The 19,361-nt window shown below is 37.8% G+C and overlaps 2 protein-coding genes across 4 annotated transcripts in view; both read left to right on the top strand.

The window, feature by feature from the left end:
* The first annotated feature begins 4,629 nt into the window (after positions 1-4,629).
* Positions 4,630-8,052, top strand: LOC130626002 (uncharacterized). 2 transcript variants are annotated; one of them, XR_008981790.1, is made up of 4 exons: positions 4,630-4,779; positions 6,488-6,717; positions 7,045-7,808; positions 7,918-8,052. XR_008981790.1 is itself a non-coding variant. In XM_057441122.1 (3 exons), exons 1-3 carry the CDS (start codon positions 4,728-4,730, stop codon positions 7,162-7,164), a joined length of 402 nt encoding a protein of 133 aa, XP_057297105.1. In that variant the 5' UTR covers positions 4,630-4,727; the 3' UTR covers positions 7,165-8,052. The 2 variants fall into 2 exon arrangements, 1 of the variants encoding a protein (XP_057297105.1); XM_057441122.1 differs by having other exon boundaries at positions 7,045-8,052.
* A 3,326-nt stretch (positions 8,053-11,378) lies between these two features.
* LOC130625372 (uncharacterized) overlaps positions 11,379-19,361 on the top strand; it is a 28,157-nt gene continuing 20,174 nt past the window's right edge. For both annotated transcript variants that reach the window (XM_057440453.1, XM_057440454.1), the window contains exon 1: positions 11,379-11,601. The gene's annotated coding sequence lies outside the window, so the exon portion shown is untranslated. The remainder of the gene's footprint in view (positions 11,602-19,361) is intronic.

Genomic DNA, 19,361 nt, shown 5'->3' with positions numbered 1-19,361 from the left:
AGTTTTACTTTTAGGCCGCAAATTAGAAAATAAAGCCGATTTTTGTATCACAAAGGAAAAATAACAAATGATAATATAATATTAACATAATGATAACGAACCAAACTTTTATTCTTTCAGATGTTTAAAGTCTTTTTAACAAATGATGGATGATTAAAAAATCTTTAATTAATTGTTGTTTTCTGCTATTTATTTTGACGATGTCTAGTCTCTCCTTAAAGAAAAAACAGACGTTAAGCCGAAAATGATGATGATGATGGTGATGGTGATGATGATGGTGATGGTGATGATGATGATGATGATCTCCATTCTCAATTCTTTAAATGTTTTTTATCAAACAGTATATGGAAAAGCGCTCCTACAGACCTATTTATGATTTTTGGTTCGTGTAGGATTTGTATACGTTGTGATGCGCCACCTGACATCGTTGGTAGATCGGTTAATCAATCATAGCCTTTAAAGAGCGTTCACTTGACCGAGTAATGCCAGAATTATTTTAATTTGAATGAATTCTTCACACTCTAAAAGCAGCAGAACGAGGTTGCTTTTGAAGTCGGTTTTCTTGTTAAGCGGTTGCAATGCTTGTATGAGTTCCATACCTCAAATGGGACCTTAGAATGCACTAGGATAGTTACAATGAAGATAATGTTACCAATAAATATTAACGAGGTTTTTGACAAAAATTAAAAGAAAACTAGTTTTAATAATGGTGCCATGGGAAAAGTAATTGGAATTCTTTATTTCTCTATAATAGCTACGAAAAATTAGTATGTGAGCCAACCTAGTTCCCTGGGTAACAAGCACCGTCTCTGCCCTGAGAACGTGGTTGCTATATGAGCCAGTACTTACCCTGGTGTGTAATGGTTCGTGGCAATTATTTTACGTCTTCAAAAGACGTAATGTTTACATCTGCGCTTTGCTCTTTTGATCGTTTAATCAAGCAACTCGTTCGCTGGATAAATATTGTTGCCACTTTTTCCTGCAGTTTGTGAAACTGATATACCTAACCGTACGTTACTGATAATGCTACAGTATACTCTACAATTAGCAGACACCATCAATGTATGACCAAAGTGTCCGCTAATTGGAAGTTTCCGCCTTTTGGAAAGTTTTACTTTTAGGCCGCAAATTAGAAAATAAAGCCGATTTTTGTATCACAAAGGAAAAATAACAAATGATAATATAATATTAACATAATGATAACGAACCAAACTTTTATTCTTTCAGATGTTTAAAGTCTTTTTAACAAATGATGGATGATTAAAAAATCTTTAATTAATTGTTGTTTTCTGCTATTTATTTTGACGATGTCTAGTCTCTCCTTAAAGAAAAAACAGACGTTAAGCCGAAAATGATGATGATGATGGTGATGGTGATGATGATGGTGATGGTGATGATGATGGTGATGGTGATGATGATGATGATGATCTCCATTCTCAATTCTTTAAATGTTTTTTATCAAACAGTATATGGAAAAGCGCTCCTACAGACCTATTTATGATTTTTGGTTCGTGTAGGATTTGTATACGTTGTGATGCGCCACCTGACATCGTTGGTAGATCGGTTAATCAATCATAGCCTTTAAAGAGCGTTCACTTGACCGAGTAATGCCAGAATTATTTTAATTTGAATGAATTCTTCACACTCTAAAAGCAGCAGAACGAGGTTGCTTTTGAAGTCGGTTTTCTTGTTAAGCGGTTGCAATGCTTGTATGAGTTCCATACCTCAAATGGGACCTTAGAATGCACTAGGATAGTTACAATGAAGATAATGTTACCAATAAATATTAACGAGGTTTTTGACAAAAATTAAAAGAAAACTAGTTTTAATAATGGTGCCATGGGAAAAGTAATTGGAATTCTTTATTTCTCTATAATAGCTACGAAAAATTAGTATGTGAGCCAACCTAGTTCCCTGGGTAACAAGCACCGTCTCTGCCCTGAGAACGTGGTTGCTATATGAGCCAGTACTTACCCTGGTGTGTAATGGTTCGTGGCAATTATTTTACGTCTTCAAAAGACGTAATGTTTACATCTGCGCTTTGCTCTTTTGATCGTTTAATCAAGCAACTCGTTCGCTGGATAAATATTGTTGCCACTTTTTCCTGCAGTTTGTGAAACTGATATACCTAACCGTACGTTACTGATAATGCTACAGTATACTCTACAATTAGCAGACACCATCAATGTATGACCAAAGTGTCCGCTAATTGGAAGTTTCCGCCTTTTGGAAAGTTTTACTTTTAGGCCGCAAATTAGAAAATAAAGCCGATTTTTGTATCACAAAGGAAAAATAACAAATGATAATATAATATTAACATAATGATAACGAACCAAACTTTTATTCTTTCAGATGTTTAAAGTCTTTTTAACAAATGATGGATGATTAAAAAATCTTTAATTAATTGTTGTTTTCTGCTATTTATTTTGACGATGTCTAGTCTCTCCTTAAAGGAGGAAAGAGTTTCTCTTTCCTCTCTATTGAAATCATTTAGTTTTTTTTTTGGCTGTCCGCTAATAGGAGAGAAAAAATGCCATATTTGCTCTTTGGTGCAAAAAATATTGTCCGCTAATTAGAGTATCCGCTAATTAAGTGTCCGCGTTTTGGAAAGTTTTTTATGAGCCTTTTACTAGAAAACAGCCGGCTTATGACCAAAGAGTCCGCTAATCAGAGGTGTTCGCCTTTTAGACTGTCCGTTAATGAGAGAATACTGTACATATATTAACTCTTGCTTAAGCGATTTCCTTCAATCTTTTTCTCATTATTATAATTCGCGAGAATCAAAACACAGGAAGTTTTAACTGAAATTGTAGACAAGTTTGCAGTAGCGTCGAACATTGGAAATGGCGTTAAAATCTTTGACGATAGACGTATTGTCATGTAGGTTGCAGTGGGTTCAGGACAGCAAAAAAAAGAGAAAATAAGTAATAATCTTCTATATAGTTACTTTGGGTCTAAACTTAAACACGCTCATAAAAATAAAATTGCATTCTAGGTTGTGACATGTGTGGCTGCACCCAGTCGTGACATGTTTCATCTTTCATACAGTTGGAAAAAATATATTTCGGGTTATCTCACTAATGTATTGCTAAGTGTCTAACGGTCTCTTCAACGTTGTTTTTGACAGCAAATGGCGAATATTGATATTTTCTGTAACAGACCTTGTCTCTCCACTTCATTTTCCCATTGTTTCTCTCTATTTCCCGATGAGAATTTACGGATATAAAATACCTCGTTACTGATCAAACTTTTTGCGTTTATGATTAATATTTTATATTTTGTAGTTAATAGCTACGTCGAAGCTAAAGTTTAATCGAGCAATGAACGTTTTATATAAAGTACCAACCAAGGGTACAACATCGTTTTAAAAAAACTAACAACATCTTGAAGAAGAAGACCATAATAAACACTCGTTTTTATATGCTATATTCATACCCATATTTGTCTTGTTTATTAAAAATGGCGTCGTACAGCTTTACTTTAGATCTCCCGCAGAGTTATGATTATGACGCACGAAATGACGAGAAATTCTTTTTATTAAAAACCATCTAAATATTTTTATCGATTTGTTACTCTGAATGAATTTGGGACGCTGTAGTCCTTTGGACGAGGTTGGAAAGCTATAAATCTTCGACGAATATAAATTTCATCCAGACAGTTTTTTTTAAATAAACTTTTGTCGAAAAAAAACGTCGGTTGGTTTTGTTTCATATTATACAATACTCGTTGGTAATGCTTGCTTTTTATATAAGCCAGTGAAAAAATCCACAGGCAGGCAGAAGGACAGTAGAAAAAAATCATAATGTGGATTTTGATGACGTCAGCAATAACCCTTCGATGCACAAAAAAAATTATTTAAAAAATTTGTTCAACTGTTCAAGTCTCTGGAGACAAATGGTTTCGTCTCTGCTTTGCTTCATCTGTACAGACTGACCAGCTCCACGCATAGAGACAAGTTTCGACGAACGTCACACAGTCTGTAGTTCTTAAAGCATTGGTTCATAAAAAGACAATCTTTTTCGTCTGTTGCTTATTATGAACGCGGTTATTCAGAGGACGGCCATTCAGAGGACGGTGTTATTCAAAGATTTAATGCGTGTAACTTGACCGAATATGTTTTGTAAAAACGCATTGAAAAAATCAACCTTATCTCCAGGTTTTTTTTATATGCTCTTTGTTTTTTCTATGATACCAAACAAAGGTCCGGAAAATAAGTTGTGCATTAATTACCAGCCCGTATGACTCATCCGAAGTCATCATAGCAACGCGTTTGGCAACGTGATAATTTAATTAAGCTGTTTTCGTAACTACAACAATATATAATCTTTAGAAAATTGATAAGCGCGAATTACTTTATACAAAATATAATCTTTACAAAATGTATTGAAATTTGTGCATAACGCTTTTGCAGAGACGGAAAAGAACACCCAAGTACTCTGCAAGAATGTCAATTATTCCCCCCCCCCCCCCCCCCAAAAAAAAATATATATCACCAATCATAAAAGTCCAATTATGTTTCCTGGAATCTCCTTTTGCCACCTTTTTTTAGCTACAAACCTGTCAAGTTATACATGACAGTATTAGTTATTGACGTCTACGAAGGAGAGAAAATTGTTGTCTTTGTAACGTTGACAAACAATTAACTCCTAAATATCTTAAATATGTCCCCATTTCGATATTAGCTAGTCCTTTAGTACATACAAACGTTGAAGACAGACAGTCGCATTATGAAGACCTTGGTACAAGTGTCCGTTGTGATCGCTATATTAATCCAACAAGGTTAGTACTTCTTACTTGTGTTATAAGAAATTTCTTCTTGTGTGAAAATGTCAGCAACCTTGATCCCAGGGCTTTTTTTCTCTTTTTAATATTAAGTAACAGTAAAAGGAAAAAAAAGCTCTGGGATCGAGGTTGAAGATGTCAGCGAAGAGCGAAGACACATGAGCGTTAATAATTGGGTTTATTATTTATTGATTAATATGGAAGTGGAAAAAATTCTCGAGAGAATTGATTTTCTGGGGCATATATATTGATTAAAAAATAATTCTAAAATCAGTTTATAAATACACCTTTTCATTACAAGAACGTCTAACTTTTAGGGGAGGTTGGACGTGAAAATAAAGTTAAAATTCTTCATATTACGTTCTTTGAACAGAAGGATAAAAAATCATAGCAAAGCATACTGATGTATTTACTTACAACAAAATTGTTTCCAAATCATCTCTTAGATATATTATAATAAAATTATTACAGTACGCTAAATATAAAAGAGCTAGAAAATTGTTTGGGTAGTCACACCTCAGAGTTCTCTCTCCTCTCAATACTTTGTCTCACCAAAATATTGACTTTGGATATCATATCTAACTAATTTGTCGGTAAAACACTTTCTCTACTATTGTTTTGTAGTCAAAAAACAGCAAATTCAACGGATGGTGTTCCAGGGGAACAATTAAACGGATCGCGTCGAAAATGTCTTTTACCATAGTTGGGCTACGAAGAAAACTTTTCACTTCTTACGCCCTCTGAGACCCCTGAAACAGCTTCTTTTTTAACTTTGGAATATGCTTTATTTAAAAAAAGGCCTATCTTTCAAACAAGTGGGACCTACCTTCTTCTCCCCCCTCCCCTTGCACCTATGTCGCAACCCATGCACTAAAATTTCATAATAGTAGTTTTCAAAATAACAATATTAGCATTGAAATTAATTTAGACTAGGAATAGCTAATTTAAATTGTTAATTGACTATTGTCCTAAATAATTGCACAAGGCGATATGCATCAACGTTAACAAAAATTGGTGTGTCATCCTATCTTTACAAATTTTTTCATTAAAAAAAATCTAAAGTTTTATTTACTGAATTCGGAAATGTTTATAAATATTCATCATGAAAAATTGAGACCATGATTCAGATGTAATCAATCATGTTAACCCTGTTACGTATCAAATCTGATTTCTTTCCAATAAAAGTCCAAAAAAATGAAAAATTGATTTAAAAATACTAAATCTTAGAACTAACGCGCCAAATTCTCCAGAGGAGACCTAAAGCAAGTGTTTTATATATACGTTTTTTATAAGGATATCAGTCTGGGATATTATCTTAAAAACAAAAGGTCTATTGCTAAAACAGTTGGAAAATAAAAATAATTACCAGCCTCTGCTTCCTCTACTTAAAAGAACCTGTGTCTTCTTCTTCTTCTTCTTCTTCTTCTTCTTCTTCTTCTTCTTCTTCTTCTTCTTCTTCTTCTTCTTCTTCTTCTTCTTCTTCTTCTTCTTCTTCTTCTTCTTCTTCTTCTTCTTCTTCTTCTTCTTCTTCTTCTTCTTCTTCTTCTTCTTCTTCTTCTTCTTCTTCTTCTTCTTCTTCTTCTTCTTCTTCTTCTTCTTCTTCTTCTTCTTCTTCTTCTTCTTCTTCTTCTTCTTCTTCTTCTTCTTCTTCTTCTAAAGTTCCATGATATCACATGATCCTAAACCTTTTTTTTTTTTTCCGTAGGAACATGCTTACAGTGCAACGTCTGCAGTAGTGCCATTTCAATGGATGATTGCGCAGCGAGTCAGAAACTGAAACCCTGTGAAAAGGATGAAGATAAATGTGCATCGCTGCAAGAAATGTACCAAGGTAGAATGCAGTATCACAAATTCTGTTTACACGAAACCATTAATTGCAAAGAAGTTTGCACTAAATATAATTCCAATGGTAGCAAATGCAGTGATAAAGATTTAGTATGTATATTTATTTATTCTATGTTTATTTGTTTATTTGTTTTCTATTTGTTATCCAGTACAGCACTTAGTTGTAACTACAAATGCGAGAATCAAACCCTTACATTTCCATAATTCTCATTTGAACTGGTTTAATGTACTAGCCATTAGACCGTAGAAGATCCATCCAATCCAAAAATAAAGGGAGTTTGCCCTTCACAGCAAAGTCGATAAAACTGTATCGCATTTGTTTTTGTAGCTTTAAGATTTTGTGCACGGTAAACACAGTTACAAGCATGGACGACGGCTATTATTATGGAGCAATTCTAATATAATTTTCTCTTTTAGGCTGAGTGTTGTCAAGGAGACGGATGTAACGTGTATTTCAACAATTCAGCAATATCAACATTGCCTTATCTTACTTGCTTCATTTTTGCATTGTTTTCATTACTTTGTTATTATTTTTAATCAGAACTGTCTGTGTAGATATATACCTTTATTCATATGTTTAATATTTAAAAAATAATTTTATAATTTTCTTGAATTTCTTGCTCTTTGAAACGAATAAAATATATAAATTTTGTTATCTTTGGTTTAAATTACAATAGGTGGAATTTTTAGCTTAATTTTACTTCGAGAAATCCTATTTTAGTAACAATATAGTAACAATTATGGCTTTTGAAAGTTGTTTTCTGCTATAAACCTTGTTTTTAAATACAGGTCAAAAATAAAGTGATTTTAAAATTTTATATCTTTGTAAAGCTGAAACAAAAAGTGCGGAAAAAGTGTCTATATTTGTTTATATTTTCCAACATTTGTTAGTGCGGGTGTATACGTCGATGTCAAAATGATATTGTTTACAATTGCAGTCAACCATTTTTCCACAACTTTCGACCCCCCTCAGTCAATCAACGTATTTGAACTAGAGAGAAATTAATTTTACACACTTTACGTGAGTTGAAAAATGCCCGCTCTCCCCTATTGACTAGCGTCAACTTAAGCATACCACCCCTCCCCTGTAACAGTTACGTCATTTGTGAACATCCAAACATTTTTTTTATTTTGTAATTTCTTGACACTACTAAAAATGCTAGCATAGGTCACAAATTAACGTTGGGGCTTTACCAACCTCGTTCCCAGGGTATTGTGGCCCCTGAGCCGTTATTACGGTGTGGCCAACAATATCAACTTATCAACAAGGCAAAATGCCATGGGAACGAGGTTGGGGCTTTACGTTACATATTAGTAGTACGTTTTTTTAAACATAAATGCAATTTTTATTGTTTTCAATTTTATTTTAAATTTTTCATTTTTCACTTGTTGTCATTTTTAATGAATAAATATATTACCCTAAAAACATATTTTTTGTCCTGCATTTGCATTGACTTCACAACACTCAATGGTGTTTTGATGTCGATATCTTCAAGCTCTTTGCCAGCATTGATACCCTCTCTTACTGCTAATGCATACCAATCTGCAAATTTTTCCTTAATGTAGGTCTTCGCTAAGGAGTCCACAGTCAGGTTTAGTAGCTGTGTCACATTGTTGGGTACTTTTCACAAGAAAAATATATTATGTTCCTTCCAAACTTCAAATTTATCCTCTAAACTCGCCATTAATTAGCAGTGCTAGAAAGTCAAAAGGAAGGTTCAGGTTTCAACGCTAAAAACGATAACTTCTTAAATTATTTTAATAGACTCTCTCTTATTACTATAAAGAGAAAAACCTTGTGGAATACTTTACTAAATTACTTTTTGATTTTTTTTTTTAAATAAAGTATATATTAAAGTAAATAAGAAGATAATTTGCGTTTTTAAAGTAATGTCTTTTCAGTTGCTCAACTATGTGGCCGAAATTTCCTTACGAAATTTCCCTCGGTATAAAAATACAAAGTTAGTATAATAATTTTGAAAGAATAGTACTATAATTGCAAGATACTATTAAAATCTGAAGACAGTACAGTAGAATCTCTCTAAAGTCGGCAGCACTGGTGCAAAAAAGTGTCTCTCTTATAGAAATGTCCGCTTTATAGAGATTGTATCCTGAGCAAGGAATTCCTGTGATTCTTATAAAAGAACAACGATTTGCCTTTAATTCATTTGTTCGAGGATACCATGCATACATGGACACGTGGGAACAGGATATTGGAGATGAAAACATTTCATTGATCCTCGAAGAAGAAAAAATTAAAAAGTTTTTAGAAATTGTAAATAAAAAAGAAAAAAATGTACGAAATAAAGATGAATATCGAAATTTAACAAGTGTATTTTTTTTCATGTGTCCGCTTTATTCAGAGCTAGCTTGTTCAAGGTAAAATTTCACTTGGTGCAAAAAAAGTGTCCGCTTTATAAAGAGTCCGACTTATAACTTTCCGTCTTATAGAGATTTTCTTGTGAGGGTTTGACCTGTAATCAGTCCGTTCCAAGGAATAGTGTCTGGTATATAGAGGTTTCCGCTTTAGACCATGTCCGCTTTAGAGAGATTCCACTGTAATAAAGTCCCCTTCGGCTAGCCAAACTATGTTTTAAAAAAATGCAAAACTAAAATTCCTTGAAAGGAATTTCTACTATTTCTGTGATAGCTCAAGCATTCTTAATACCTCCAGATATTTCAGCAGCTCTAAATCCGTTAATTATCATTTTTATGTCAGCTTTCAAATGCAAAGTTATGATCCATTTCGCATGTAAAGGTTTTTTCCACTGAAAGGAGAAAATAAACCTCTACATCAGAAGATACAATGCCTTTGTTGTGTTGTTTTAAAATTTCACTTCTCATCCAATGTCACACTTTTCAGTAAGCCTATGCAGCTTTGTTGCGTGACAGACGGAGGAAAATAAACTGAAACCCCCTACCCCTTTATAAAAAGGGTATGCTTCAATCTTCCGCCATTATCAATCTTTCCTCTTTGAAGTTTAACTTGTTCTAATAAAAAATAATTGTAACTTTGGAGCTTGAAATTTACTCCCTAAACTTCGTTTATTGTAAATATACTAAGTTATATTACGTTGATAAGGCGATGTATTCCTTTTTTAAGAGTTAATTAAATTAGGCTGCCATTTTTAAATTTCTAAAGCTCACCTCAGATCAATTGACTATGTATATTGTCATATCAGTTCTGTCGTAACAGCTCAGTTGGTTAGCATGTTACACTTGGGGGGGGGGGGGGGGGGGGGGCAGTGTTCATATGAGCCCGGTCAGGTGGGCTGGCCCGGTTTTTCAGGCTGATCAGCCCACATGTGATTTCGCTTTTTTCACACAAGATCCCGCCAAGGCGGACAAAGTTTTTCTGATTTAACAACTCCAGTCCGGCAAATCAGACTTACTTTTTCTTTTTTTGTGCAATTTTTTTGTTATTACTAGCTATGACTGTCTTTGTACCTTTTGGGAGATTTTTGATGTCTCGATCCTTCATGTGCCGAAAGTTTCGAAACTCGTGAATCTTCAACCCGTCCTAAAATTATTCATGTGTGAATGTTTTGGGAAATGCCATCAGTATACAGAGCCTTTTGCAGAACACTAGCGAAAATCATTTCAACATGACCGGCAATTTTTTACTATACTCAGTTATCGGCGAAACACGAAAAAAGTGCAAAAATAAACCTCGTACCTAGAACCTTTTTTTCATAAGGTCAATAGAGGTCTCCTTTAAAAAGAAACAGAAACACTTTGGATTGTTATGACTATAATCTTAGGGTACAGTACTAAAAAAATCATGCCCAACATGCGAGTGTGGCAATAAAGTGTTGACATCTGGATCCAGCCTAACGAGCTAGTTTATGAGCCCGGTCAGGTGGGCTGGCCCGGTTTTTCAGGCTGATCAGCCCACATGTGATTTCGCTTTTTTCACACAAGATCCCGCCAAGGCGGACAAAGTTTTTCTGATTTAACAACTCCAGTCCGGCAAATCAGACTTACTTTTTCTTTTTTTGTGCAATTTTTTTGTTATTACTAGCTATGACTGTCTTTGTACCTTTTGGGAGATTTTTGATGTCTCGATCCTTCATGTGCCGAAAGTTTCGAAACTCGTGAATCTTCAACCCGTCCTAAAATTATTCATGTGTGAATGTTTTGGGAAATGCCATCAGTATACAGAGCCTTTTGCAGAACACTAGCGAAAATCATTTCAACATGACCGGCAATTTTTTACTATACTCAGTTATCGGCGAAACACGAAAAAAGTGCAAAAATAAACCTCGTACCTAGAACCTTTTTTTCATAAGGTCAATAGAGGTCTCCTTTAAAAAGAAACAGAAACACTTTGGATTGTTATGACTATAATCTTAGGGTACAGTACTAAAAAAATCATGCCCAACATGCGAGTGTGGCAATAAAGTGTTGACATCTGGATCCAGCCTAACGAGCTAGTTTACTTGTATTATACGTCTTCTTGTTGTTGAAACATAGCCAGCCCGGGTAATGGCTTATATGGACACCCCTTTAGATGTAATGGTCCGCTATTGTGCTGTTTCCAATCCCCAAAGATATTTTTTTTGAAAAAAACTTTGTGTATAAAAACTCGTTCACGAGGTTGATTTATTCGTGACTTTAAGTCTTACTATCTATAACTCATAGTATTTGTGACCATGCCAATAATCATATGATTATTGTCCATCATAATAGAGCTGTTCGAGCAAGACAGTAATTAAGCTCTTCTTTCAGTGTATATTGGATAGGATAAAGACGATAACATTACATTATACCTTCGCCTTTGTTAATATCATTATTCTACTAAATACATCTCTTTTAGTAGAATTCTGTCATAGAAAGTTGGTTGTATGGATTCGCAACAACAAGGTACAGCGTTCTTAGCGATGACAACCACTTCCAAAAGATATAAGTCCATTTTTTTTGATAGTCATTGAAATTTAGAATTGTCTTCATTTTGAAGGGCGTTCTCTGTAGCAGGTATGTTTAAAACCTTTTTATTCTCTTTTGCGGGAATTCATCATTTTTTATAATTTAAAATAAAAATTGTTTAAACTTCTGTTGGTTGTATTTATATGCGGACACAGCATTAAAGTTTTTCGTTAAGAGTTACAGCCGTCGAAAGCTAAAGTCAACCTCGTACCCAGGGCCTTTTTCACATTTTAGTATTGAAGGATGACGTCAGAGATAAAGAAAAGTATGTTCTGACGCAGTCGCGCACGCACATCGCACATCAAGTTCTTACTGCGCACGCGCCGGTTCAAACCACCACAAATCACTGATCAACCAAGACCATGCCGTGCTTAGTCATGCCTAGTCCCTTATAGGCGGTGTTCATCCATGCATACCAGTGACATCATCAAAATGCTGCAAAATAAGTAAAAATAATTCTAGCGCACCTAGAGGGGAACTCCCCTGCATATCCGCTAATAATCATCAACGTATGCGCAGTAGCCCTCAACCAAACGTCCATCCCTCAAGATTGAATGGTGTTCACAGGGAGAAGATGAGTTGGTTCAGGAGGAAAGAAAGGTGGAAAAAATTGGTTGAAGAGGATCCCCCGGTGCTAAGGTATGTACTGGACCTGTTCAAGACGCAAAACATGCGCAACAATGTCTTGAACAAATTCCCTACCTATTCAAGTATATCCCCGACAGGTTCAAGACGCATGACATGTGCAACCAGCCTGTTGGAGAGTATCTCCTAATGCTCATGCACGTGCCAGATCAGTTCAAGGCGCGGGAACATGTCCAACAAAACTGTTGAAAAGTATCCCTACGCGATAAGGTGGGTACCGGACTGGTTTGTCACCCGGGACATGTTTAGTATCATGAGCACTAGGCCTGGTCTATTCCTACCACCGGAAGAAAGCCGAAAAGGCTATATTTAAGGAGGATCTTCTTCCATTAGCCTGGCATCGTGACTGGGTCATCGATTGGTGCTTTTCAGAGGATGACGAGACAGATCTTGAAAAGTTGTGGGGGTTGGTTTGAAGCCAAGGTTATCTTACAACAAGATTGTAAAATACTATAATAAATGTGTATCAGCTATCAATCAAAATTCGATATATTTGGAACTGCAGTAGTCATGACCTTCCTAACCGGTATTGGTCTCCCCCCTGCCTCTTATGGCTCTAGCATTAGTACAAGAATCAGAGAAGGAGAAGGAGAATGATCCAAGACCTAGAGGATCATCTTGATGCCGTAGAATCATAAGATAAATGGAACAATGTAAGGACTGAAAACATATGTTGGATGTGCATGACAAATGTACCTGTGGACGTAGGTTTGTGGTAAATGGTAAAATGTTGTGTTGGTACTGTTACCAGGAATATATCACATATAACGGGGTTAGCTGTGTATGCAATTCTCTGAAGTTGTTTGATTTTCAATAAAACAAGATGCTACAATTTGAGAATGAGCTTGTCAACCCAAAATTATTCTAATCATTTTCTGCTACCTTTACATACATAAATGATATCAACGTGGACTATCTAACAGTGTCGGATGCCATCCCTGCCAATAGAGGTAAGGATAATCGGTATATTATAGGACACCATACACGAGACCTCATAGTAGCCCTCCGTTTAAAAACATCTAAAATATGGTCCCCGCATGGGGTCGCCCGGTACAATGCCAATGCTGCACCGGCGATGAGTCATGATTTAGAAGAGTACCCCGATTGGGTTGCTAAGTATTGGCAAATCCGGAACAAAATCGAAGAGTTGATTTCCGAGCAATTGACGACAGAGCATGTGAAAAAGGACAATTATGTAAACGCTAAACTAAAATACTACAAGGATGCAATCACAACTAAATTCCACGGTATGCCAGTACCCTACGATGAATGGCTATTTCATCAATGTATATGCAAGGGAAAAACTATTACCCCCCGGTACATGTTGTGGAATGTCGGTACAAGGACTTTTAAAAAGAATGGCTGTTAAATGAGGATTAAAAAACCATACATTTTATAGGTCCTGTAGGCCTATAGAATATACCAAATTAAGGCCTATACTCAGGCGGGGACTCTAGGTAGTGCTTGCATATTGTACATTTTGAAGTTTTTTTAAAACGTCGTTCCTACCCTCCTCCCGGCCTTTAGCAACTAGCTGAGCACGCTCCTGTTCATTGATAGCGTTAACAATATGGTTAAAACGTTGTCGCATCTGTTCTTTTAGCAGCATATACTTTTGCTTCTCCCGGCTGATCAGGCTGTACTCATAGTCACTAATCACCCCATTTTCTACGGCCTTGCTGATCAAATCGACGATAGAGTTTAATTTATTTTCAGCAAGTAGCCTGATACCTTCGTGCTTCTTACTATTAACCACAAGCCTTTTTCCGGCGTTTCTCAGACCAGCCTGACTGATTGATACGCCGATAGTTATACCGCCCATGGCAATACAGATCGGAACACCGAGGCCAGATGCCAACACCCCGATCCCAACGCCCAAGGTAATGATACTGATAGTCAGCAGTCCATGATCGCAATATTTCACCCAGGTTCCATGCATTTTAAACTTTTTTGCGAGTCTGTCCCGCTCCTTAATTTCATTCCGCAGATACTGTTCTGTTTCTTCAATCTTTTTTAGTCTGTAGACCTGACCCCCGGCATGTCGGCGCTTTGCGCAGGCACACTCGGTAAATTCGGGTACAGCTTGGCTATATCGCTCATTTATTCAATAAGCAAATGCATCGTCAGTCCGGTGAATAAAATGTTCTTCTCGTGGTGGTATTTATCCGGTAACAGGAATTCGAGGCGATCCGTCAAACCTTTCAAGGGGAGGTAAACAGGTGTATCAAAACTCCAGGTCAGCATATCCCCCCCAAGCATATAGCTCCTTGGTGGGAAGCAAAGCGAGAATTTTTTTGATTTTTTTCAATCAAGTAGGGCATCATATTTATCTAACTGGGGACAAATGAGTCTCAATCTTTGGTAAACGTCTGTCTTGTAGATTGAATCATAACCACCCTTCATATAGTACTTTTTCGTGGGACCGTATGGAAGACCTAATAGCTCCTACAGTTGTCTATGAATCACCACAGAGTACCCGTCACCGACACGGAGCCTGCAGAGTCCATTTCAAATCTTTTCCTCTGCCTGGCTGTTTACAATAACCGCCAATTCCTCGATCCTGTACAAATCATTCATGATCTCAATTCGAGTTACCCTATGATCGGGCCTTATTTTACGGATAACGATATCATTGTCACTATATATGTTCAACCATGTAGGTGGAATACTGATGGATCTCAGAGCTATCCTACTATCCTGCCCCAGGTAGTCTTCAAATATCGTAGATTTATAAATATCAGTGATGTAGAGTTGCTTCATCCCTTTCTTTAAAAACAAAGATTAACATGTACTCCTACAACCCCAAGGCAAAGTACAAATCCAGGATATGTACGTGTCTACAGACTCGCACATTTCTCTGGCATTCCTTGAGTTTACCAAGTATGCCATAAAAATCCCCACTAATTTGCTGAATGACCCTGTAAGGGTGGGCTGGACAGGACAAGCCCTGTACTACTGGAATATTCAGGTGAATTTCGGTACCCATTGCGCAACTACAGCCTTAGGCATCTCCGCCAAGCACATGACAGGCTCCGTACCCCTTGTTAATTCCATCTCTAAGTTTCACTTATACTATCACATGCGTTGTATTCTGTCAAGAATGAAGGTACCCATTCCATATGACGATCGGTTTGCCCAGTACTAAAACCCCTACTCAACATCAGGATACGTGCAAGTCTGTTGCGAATATGGTGCAGATCCTATTAGTCTGTACAAATCCAAGGCCGTCATGTCATTACTCACTAACGGTAGATGGTGGCCACAAGTTGACGGCGATTGTGCCAAGTTCATTATCCCCACAAGTCAGGGTTTCACGTTGGAAGGTCTGACCAAGCTGAGTAAGGGTATCAGGGTCTCAAGCAGGAGCCAAGGCATCCTTAATCGGTTTCGGTGATGACAACTACACAGCAAGGCAAATTCTATTGCAAAAATTTGAAGCCATGGTAAGGAGGGAAGAGAATGTGGGGCATGACATTACAGAATTCCAGAAGATGCTGCAATATGCCCGAACTCCGGTCAATTTCGCCGTCATGCCCAGCGTGTACATGTTGCCCTCGGACATGAACCTGCGTTTTGGCAAAATTGAGGGGTATAATAATAATATATTGATCGCACCTGCCAATGTAAGCGTTGGGGTCCAGGTTGGTGTGAATAATAGTCGTACAGGGAGGGCTATAAAACCACCCTTTAATCATACTACATCACCTATACATATTATACCTCCTAAGTATACTACACCACCTATACATACCTCATCTCCCAAGCATGCCACACCTCCCAAGCATGCCATACCTACAAAGCATACCATACCACCTACACCTCCTATACATACTCCCAATCATACTATACAGGTTATACCATATACACCTCTCAAGCATACTACGCCTCCTATACAGCATACTCCTGAATAACCCCCACAGGGGGAACAACATGAGGATACCAAGACCGCATTGATCACAACAAGGGTAGGGATCATCATTGATCATCGACGGCCGCGATTTTCATATAGAGATGTTTTGTTGCATACTCGACGATGGTTTCCGCTACTCTTAGAAAGAATGATACAATCGTACCGATGATGCCAGGTAAATTGGCACCTGCTTTAGCTGCCAGGTATTTAAGGAAGTTTGCAAGCCTTTCAAGCTGCTTCTCTACAAACCCTTTTCCACCAACTCCCGCGGCACTTCCTCCTGCGGCACCTGCTGCAGCAGCAACTTCTGTAACGGACAGTACTATAGTGGAAACCAGCAGGTCAATAGCAAAGACGATACTCGATATAGTCAGACCCTGCTCCCTGAACAAAACCTTAAGTTTTTCAAGCAAAGGCATGTCATCTCCAGAGATTTTCATCAATATTTTCTTGATATTTTTCAGATGTTTAAAAGTTTGGGAGGAAATTAGGCCATGTTTATTCAATACAGCCTTTTTTTCATTCTTAAAGTTTTCAATTTTTTTCTCAAGGTCAGCGATATCATTCTCCCGGCTTTCTGCTTTTTAAGTTGTTCCAGCCTGGCCTCCGCTGTATTGATCTCACTATCATACGAAATAATCTTACCCTTAAATGCTTTAATGTTATCCTGTAGGGTTTGAATTTCGTGGGTGATTCCTCTTGTATCACCTGCCTTGAGGCCAACAAATGATGTATCTACAAAGGCTTGTATATCATATGTAACATTTTGTATGGAGTCTAACGACTCCATCTGGATGATCTCACCCAAAGCCTTCTTCTCGTCCTTATTCACAAGGACATCAACATCCTGGATGAGGTTTTGGGCCGTCGCTTTACTACCTCTATTGGGCATAGTATATTTATCAAAACCTAAGACTTTCAGACGCGTAATACCTAAATCTGATTCTATAGCTTTAATTGATTTCAACTCATCAGTCTTAGTCGTAAGCACCATCTCTTTATAGACTTTCTCCCCCTTCGTTATCTTCCTAAAAATAAGTTTTTTACCCCCACCTACTCTAAAATAATCATAGTTTTTCTCTGTTGGCGTCATATTCAAATAGTCACTAAGCTTATACTAAAGGTCGACATCTTCATGTAAATTCTGTTCTCCCAACCCCACATCCAATCGCCTACGTGTACCCGATTGTTGTCCTGGTGTTGAAGTCCCCGATGTTTCAGGGGTTTGTTACGTTGACGGATAATCATCTTCATGTTCATCCTCCCCACCCTTATCCTCCAGATCATCCTCAGGCGTAAATACTGGATTCATCCGCATCTTTATTTGAACAAAGCCCCATAATAATAAATGAGTGCATTCGGAACTACCTTAGATGCCTACGCAGAGACAAAGCAGCTTTTTGGTATCAAAGGGAGGAAGCAGCGTGTTCAAATAAGTCACATACCTTCAACAATCAACCAGAATGAGGACCTCTATATTGTTATCCGCAATATGTCCCTGAAAGATGTCATCTTTCCCGGCAGTCCCAAACTCTTATTTGACCTGACGCTGACGGGGACCAATACGAAACGCGCCATCGTCTCGAAAATAGGCAAAAGCCTGGTGCAAGATATACCTATTACCCTGAACTGTAACGAGGTACAGAATATATCTGATTATAGCACCCTGGCCGTCTATAAAGACCTCTGGTTACCCTAATTTGACAGAGACAATAACCTCATTTTTGAAGGAATCAATCCCGATGACGGGACCATCCGGGCCTTACAGGTCAATTCTAGTGATCATGTAGGCACCGATGAGGAGGAAGCCATTGTTGCGGCCTATGGGAATAGCTTCTGAATCCCGTTGGCCAAAATGTTGAGTTGACGAGAGACCTACCCTTCTATCAGTCGGAGCTACATGACAGGCTACAGTTTGTCTTACATTTTTCGCCGCATAGCGACGTCATCAAAGATGCAGGGACAGCGGCCTCGGGATGCACGGCAGCCGAGGCAGCCGATGCTGCGTACAAAATCACCAACATCAAACTCGAGTTTGACAAGATTACTCATGAGGGCCTGGCAAGTGCCATGATGTTCCGGTATAGTCACCTCGCTTTGCCCTATGAAAGAATCCTAAGAATCAAGGTCATGACCATGAAAAAGGCTGATACCAGCCATAACCTCCAAATCGATACCCCTGCCAAGAGTCTAAAAGGCGTTTTACTGCTGTTTATAGACCCTGGAAAAGTGAAGTTCTATGCCGGTGTCAACGAAGTAATTCGAAAATCAAGAAGATTAGCGTCACGGTGAAAGGTGAGCCTAACGAGCTCTATTCGTATGCAATGCTTCCCAAAGATCATTTGGAGCAGATCGTGAACATTTTAGGCAACCACAACTCTAACGTTGGCCAATTCTTCAACGAAAGGTACGCGCTGTTTATTGATTTCAGAGTCCTGATGATAGCTTACATGGTAGCGGAAGACCTCTACAACGCCTTAGTGACGGTATAACATTGCATATGACCAAAAAGGTCGACGGAACTGGGAATTTTAGATGTTACGTGTACTTGCTTTAGGATGCACAGTTGAATATCATAGACAGCCGTTTTCATAGTGTTGAATGCTAAATAAAGACGGCAACCTTTGCCATAATGGCAGGGGGTGCGCTAATCAACACACTAGCCTTCAGTGGCACAAACTTTTTATTCAGCAAGCTTTCAGGGCATGGCGAGGCGGAGAGGAGAAGACATAATGAGGCCATTGAAAAACTACAAAACGCCCAGGCTCAATGGGTGCCAGACAGACAATCCAAGCTGGACTGGTTCAATGAGAAATACGGTTTCCTCGTGTTTATCTCAGGGTACATCGCTCTTAACGTGCTTATTCTTGTGCTGAGTTGCTTACACTGGCATCGAATTATGTAGTGTTTATGTATGCCTTTTTTTCCACGCTCATGAGGATCGTTTTCCTCAACCACACATAGCACGGTGTCATGTGGATATCAGTGCGGGACATGTCTCTGCCGTAGTTCCGAGTTGTCTTGCTTAAGAACACTAAGTTGTTCATCCCTAGTTCATCCCCGAGTGCCACGAGTTGATTGTCTCTATCTTCAATTTCAAATTTCATCACCGAGGAAAGACAGGGCCCTATCCTTGTTCTCGATGGTCTGGCGATGCTCTTTAATTACATCTTGTAGTTTTTGGACACCTGCCCTGGCCAACCATCTGATGATCCCTACAGCCTTTGGTTTCCTGGAACGACGAACGATCTCT

Source organism: Hydractinia symbiolongicarpus, chromosome 14, assembly GCF_029227915.1.
Source record: "Hydractinia symbiolongicarpus strain clone_291-10 chromosome 14, HSymV2.1, whole genome shotgun sequence".
NCBI classification, from domain to species: Eukaryota; Metazoa; Cnidaria; class Hydrozoa; order Anthoathecata; family Hydractiniidae; genus Hydractinia; species Hydractinia symbiolongicarpus.
This window is presented reverse-complemented; position numbering and strand designations above follow the sequence as displayed.

Bases quoted from the DNA above. Each gene is read 5' to 3' on its own strand.
- LOC130626002 (XM_057441122.1), top strand. From the start codon at position 4,728: ATGAAGACCTTGGTACAAGTGTCCGTTGTGATCGCTATATTAATCCAA. The intron at 4,780-6,487 runs GTTAGTACTTCT...TTTTTTCCGTAG, and splicing joins CGCTATATTAATCCAACAAG to GAACATGCTTACAGTGCAAC. The intron at 6,718-7,044 runs GTATGTATATTT...TTTCTCTTTTAG, and splicing joins AATGCAGTGATAAAGATTTA to GCTGAGTGTTGTCAAGGAGA.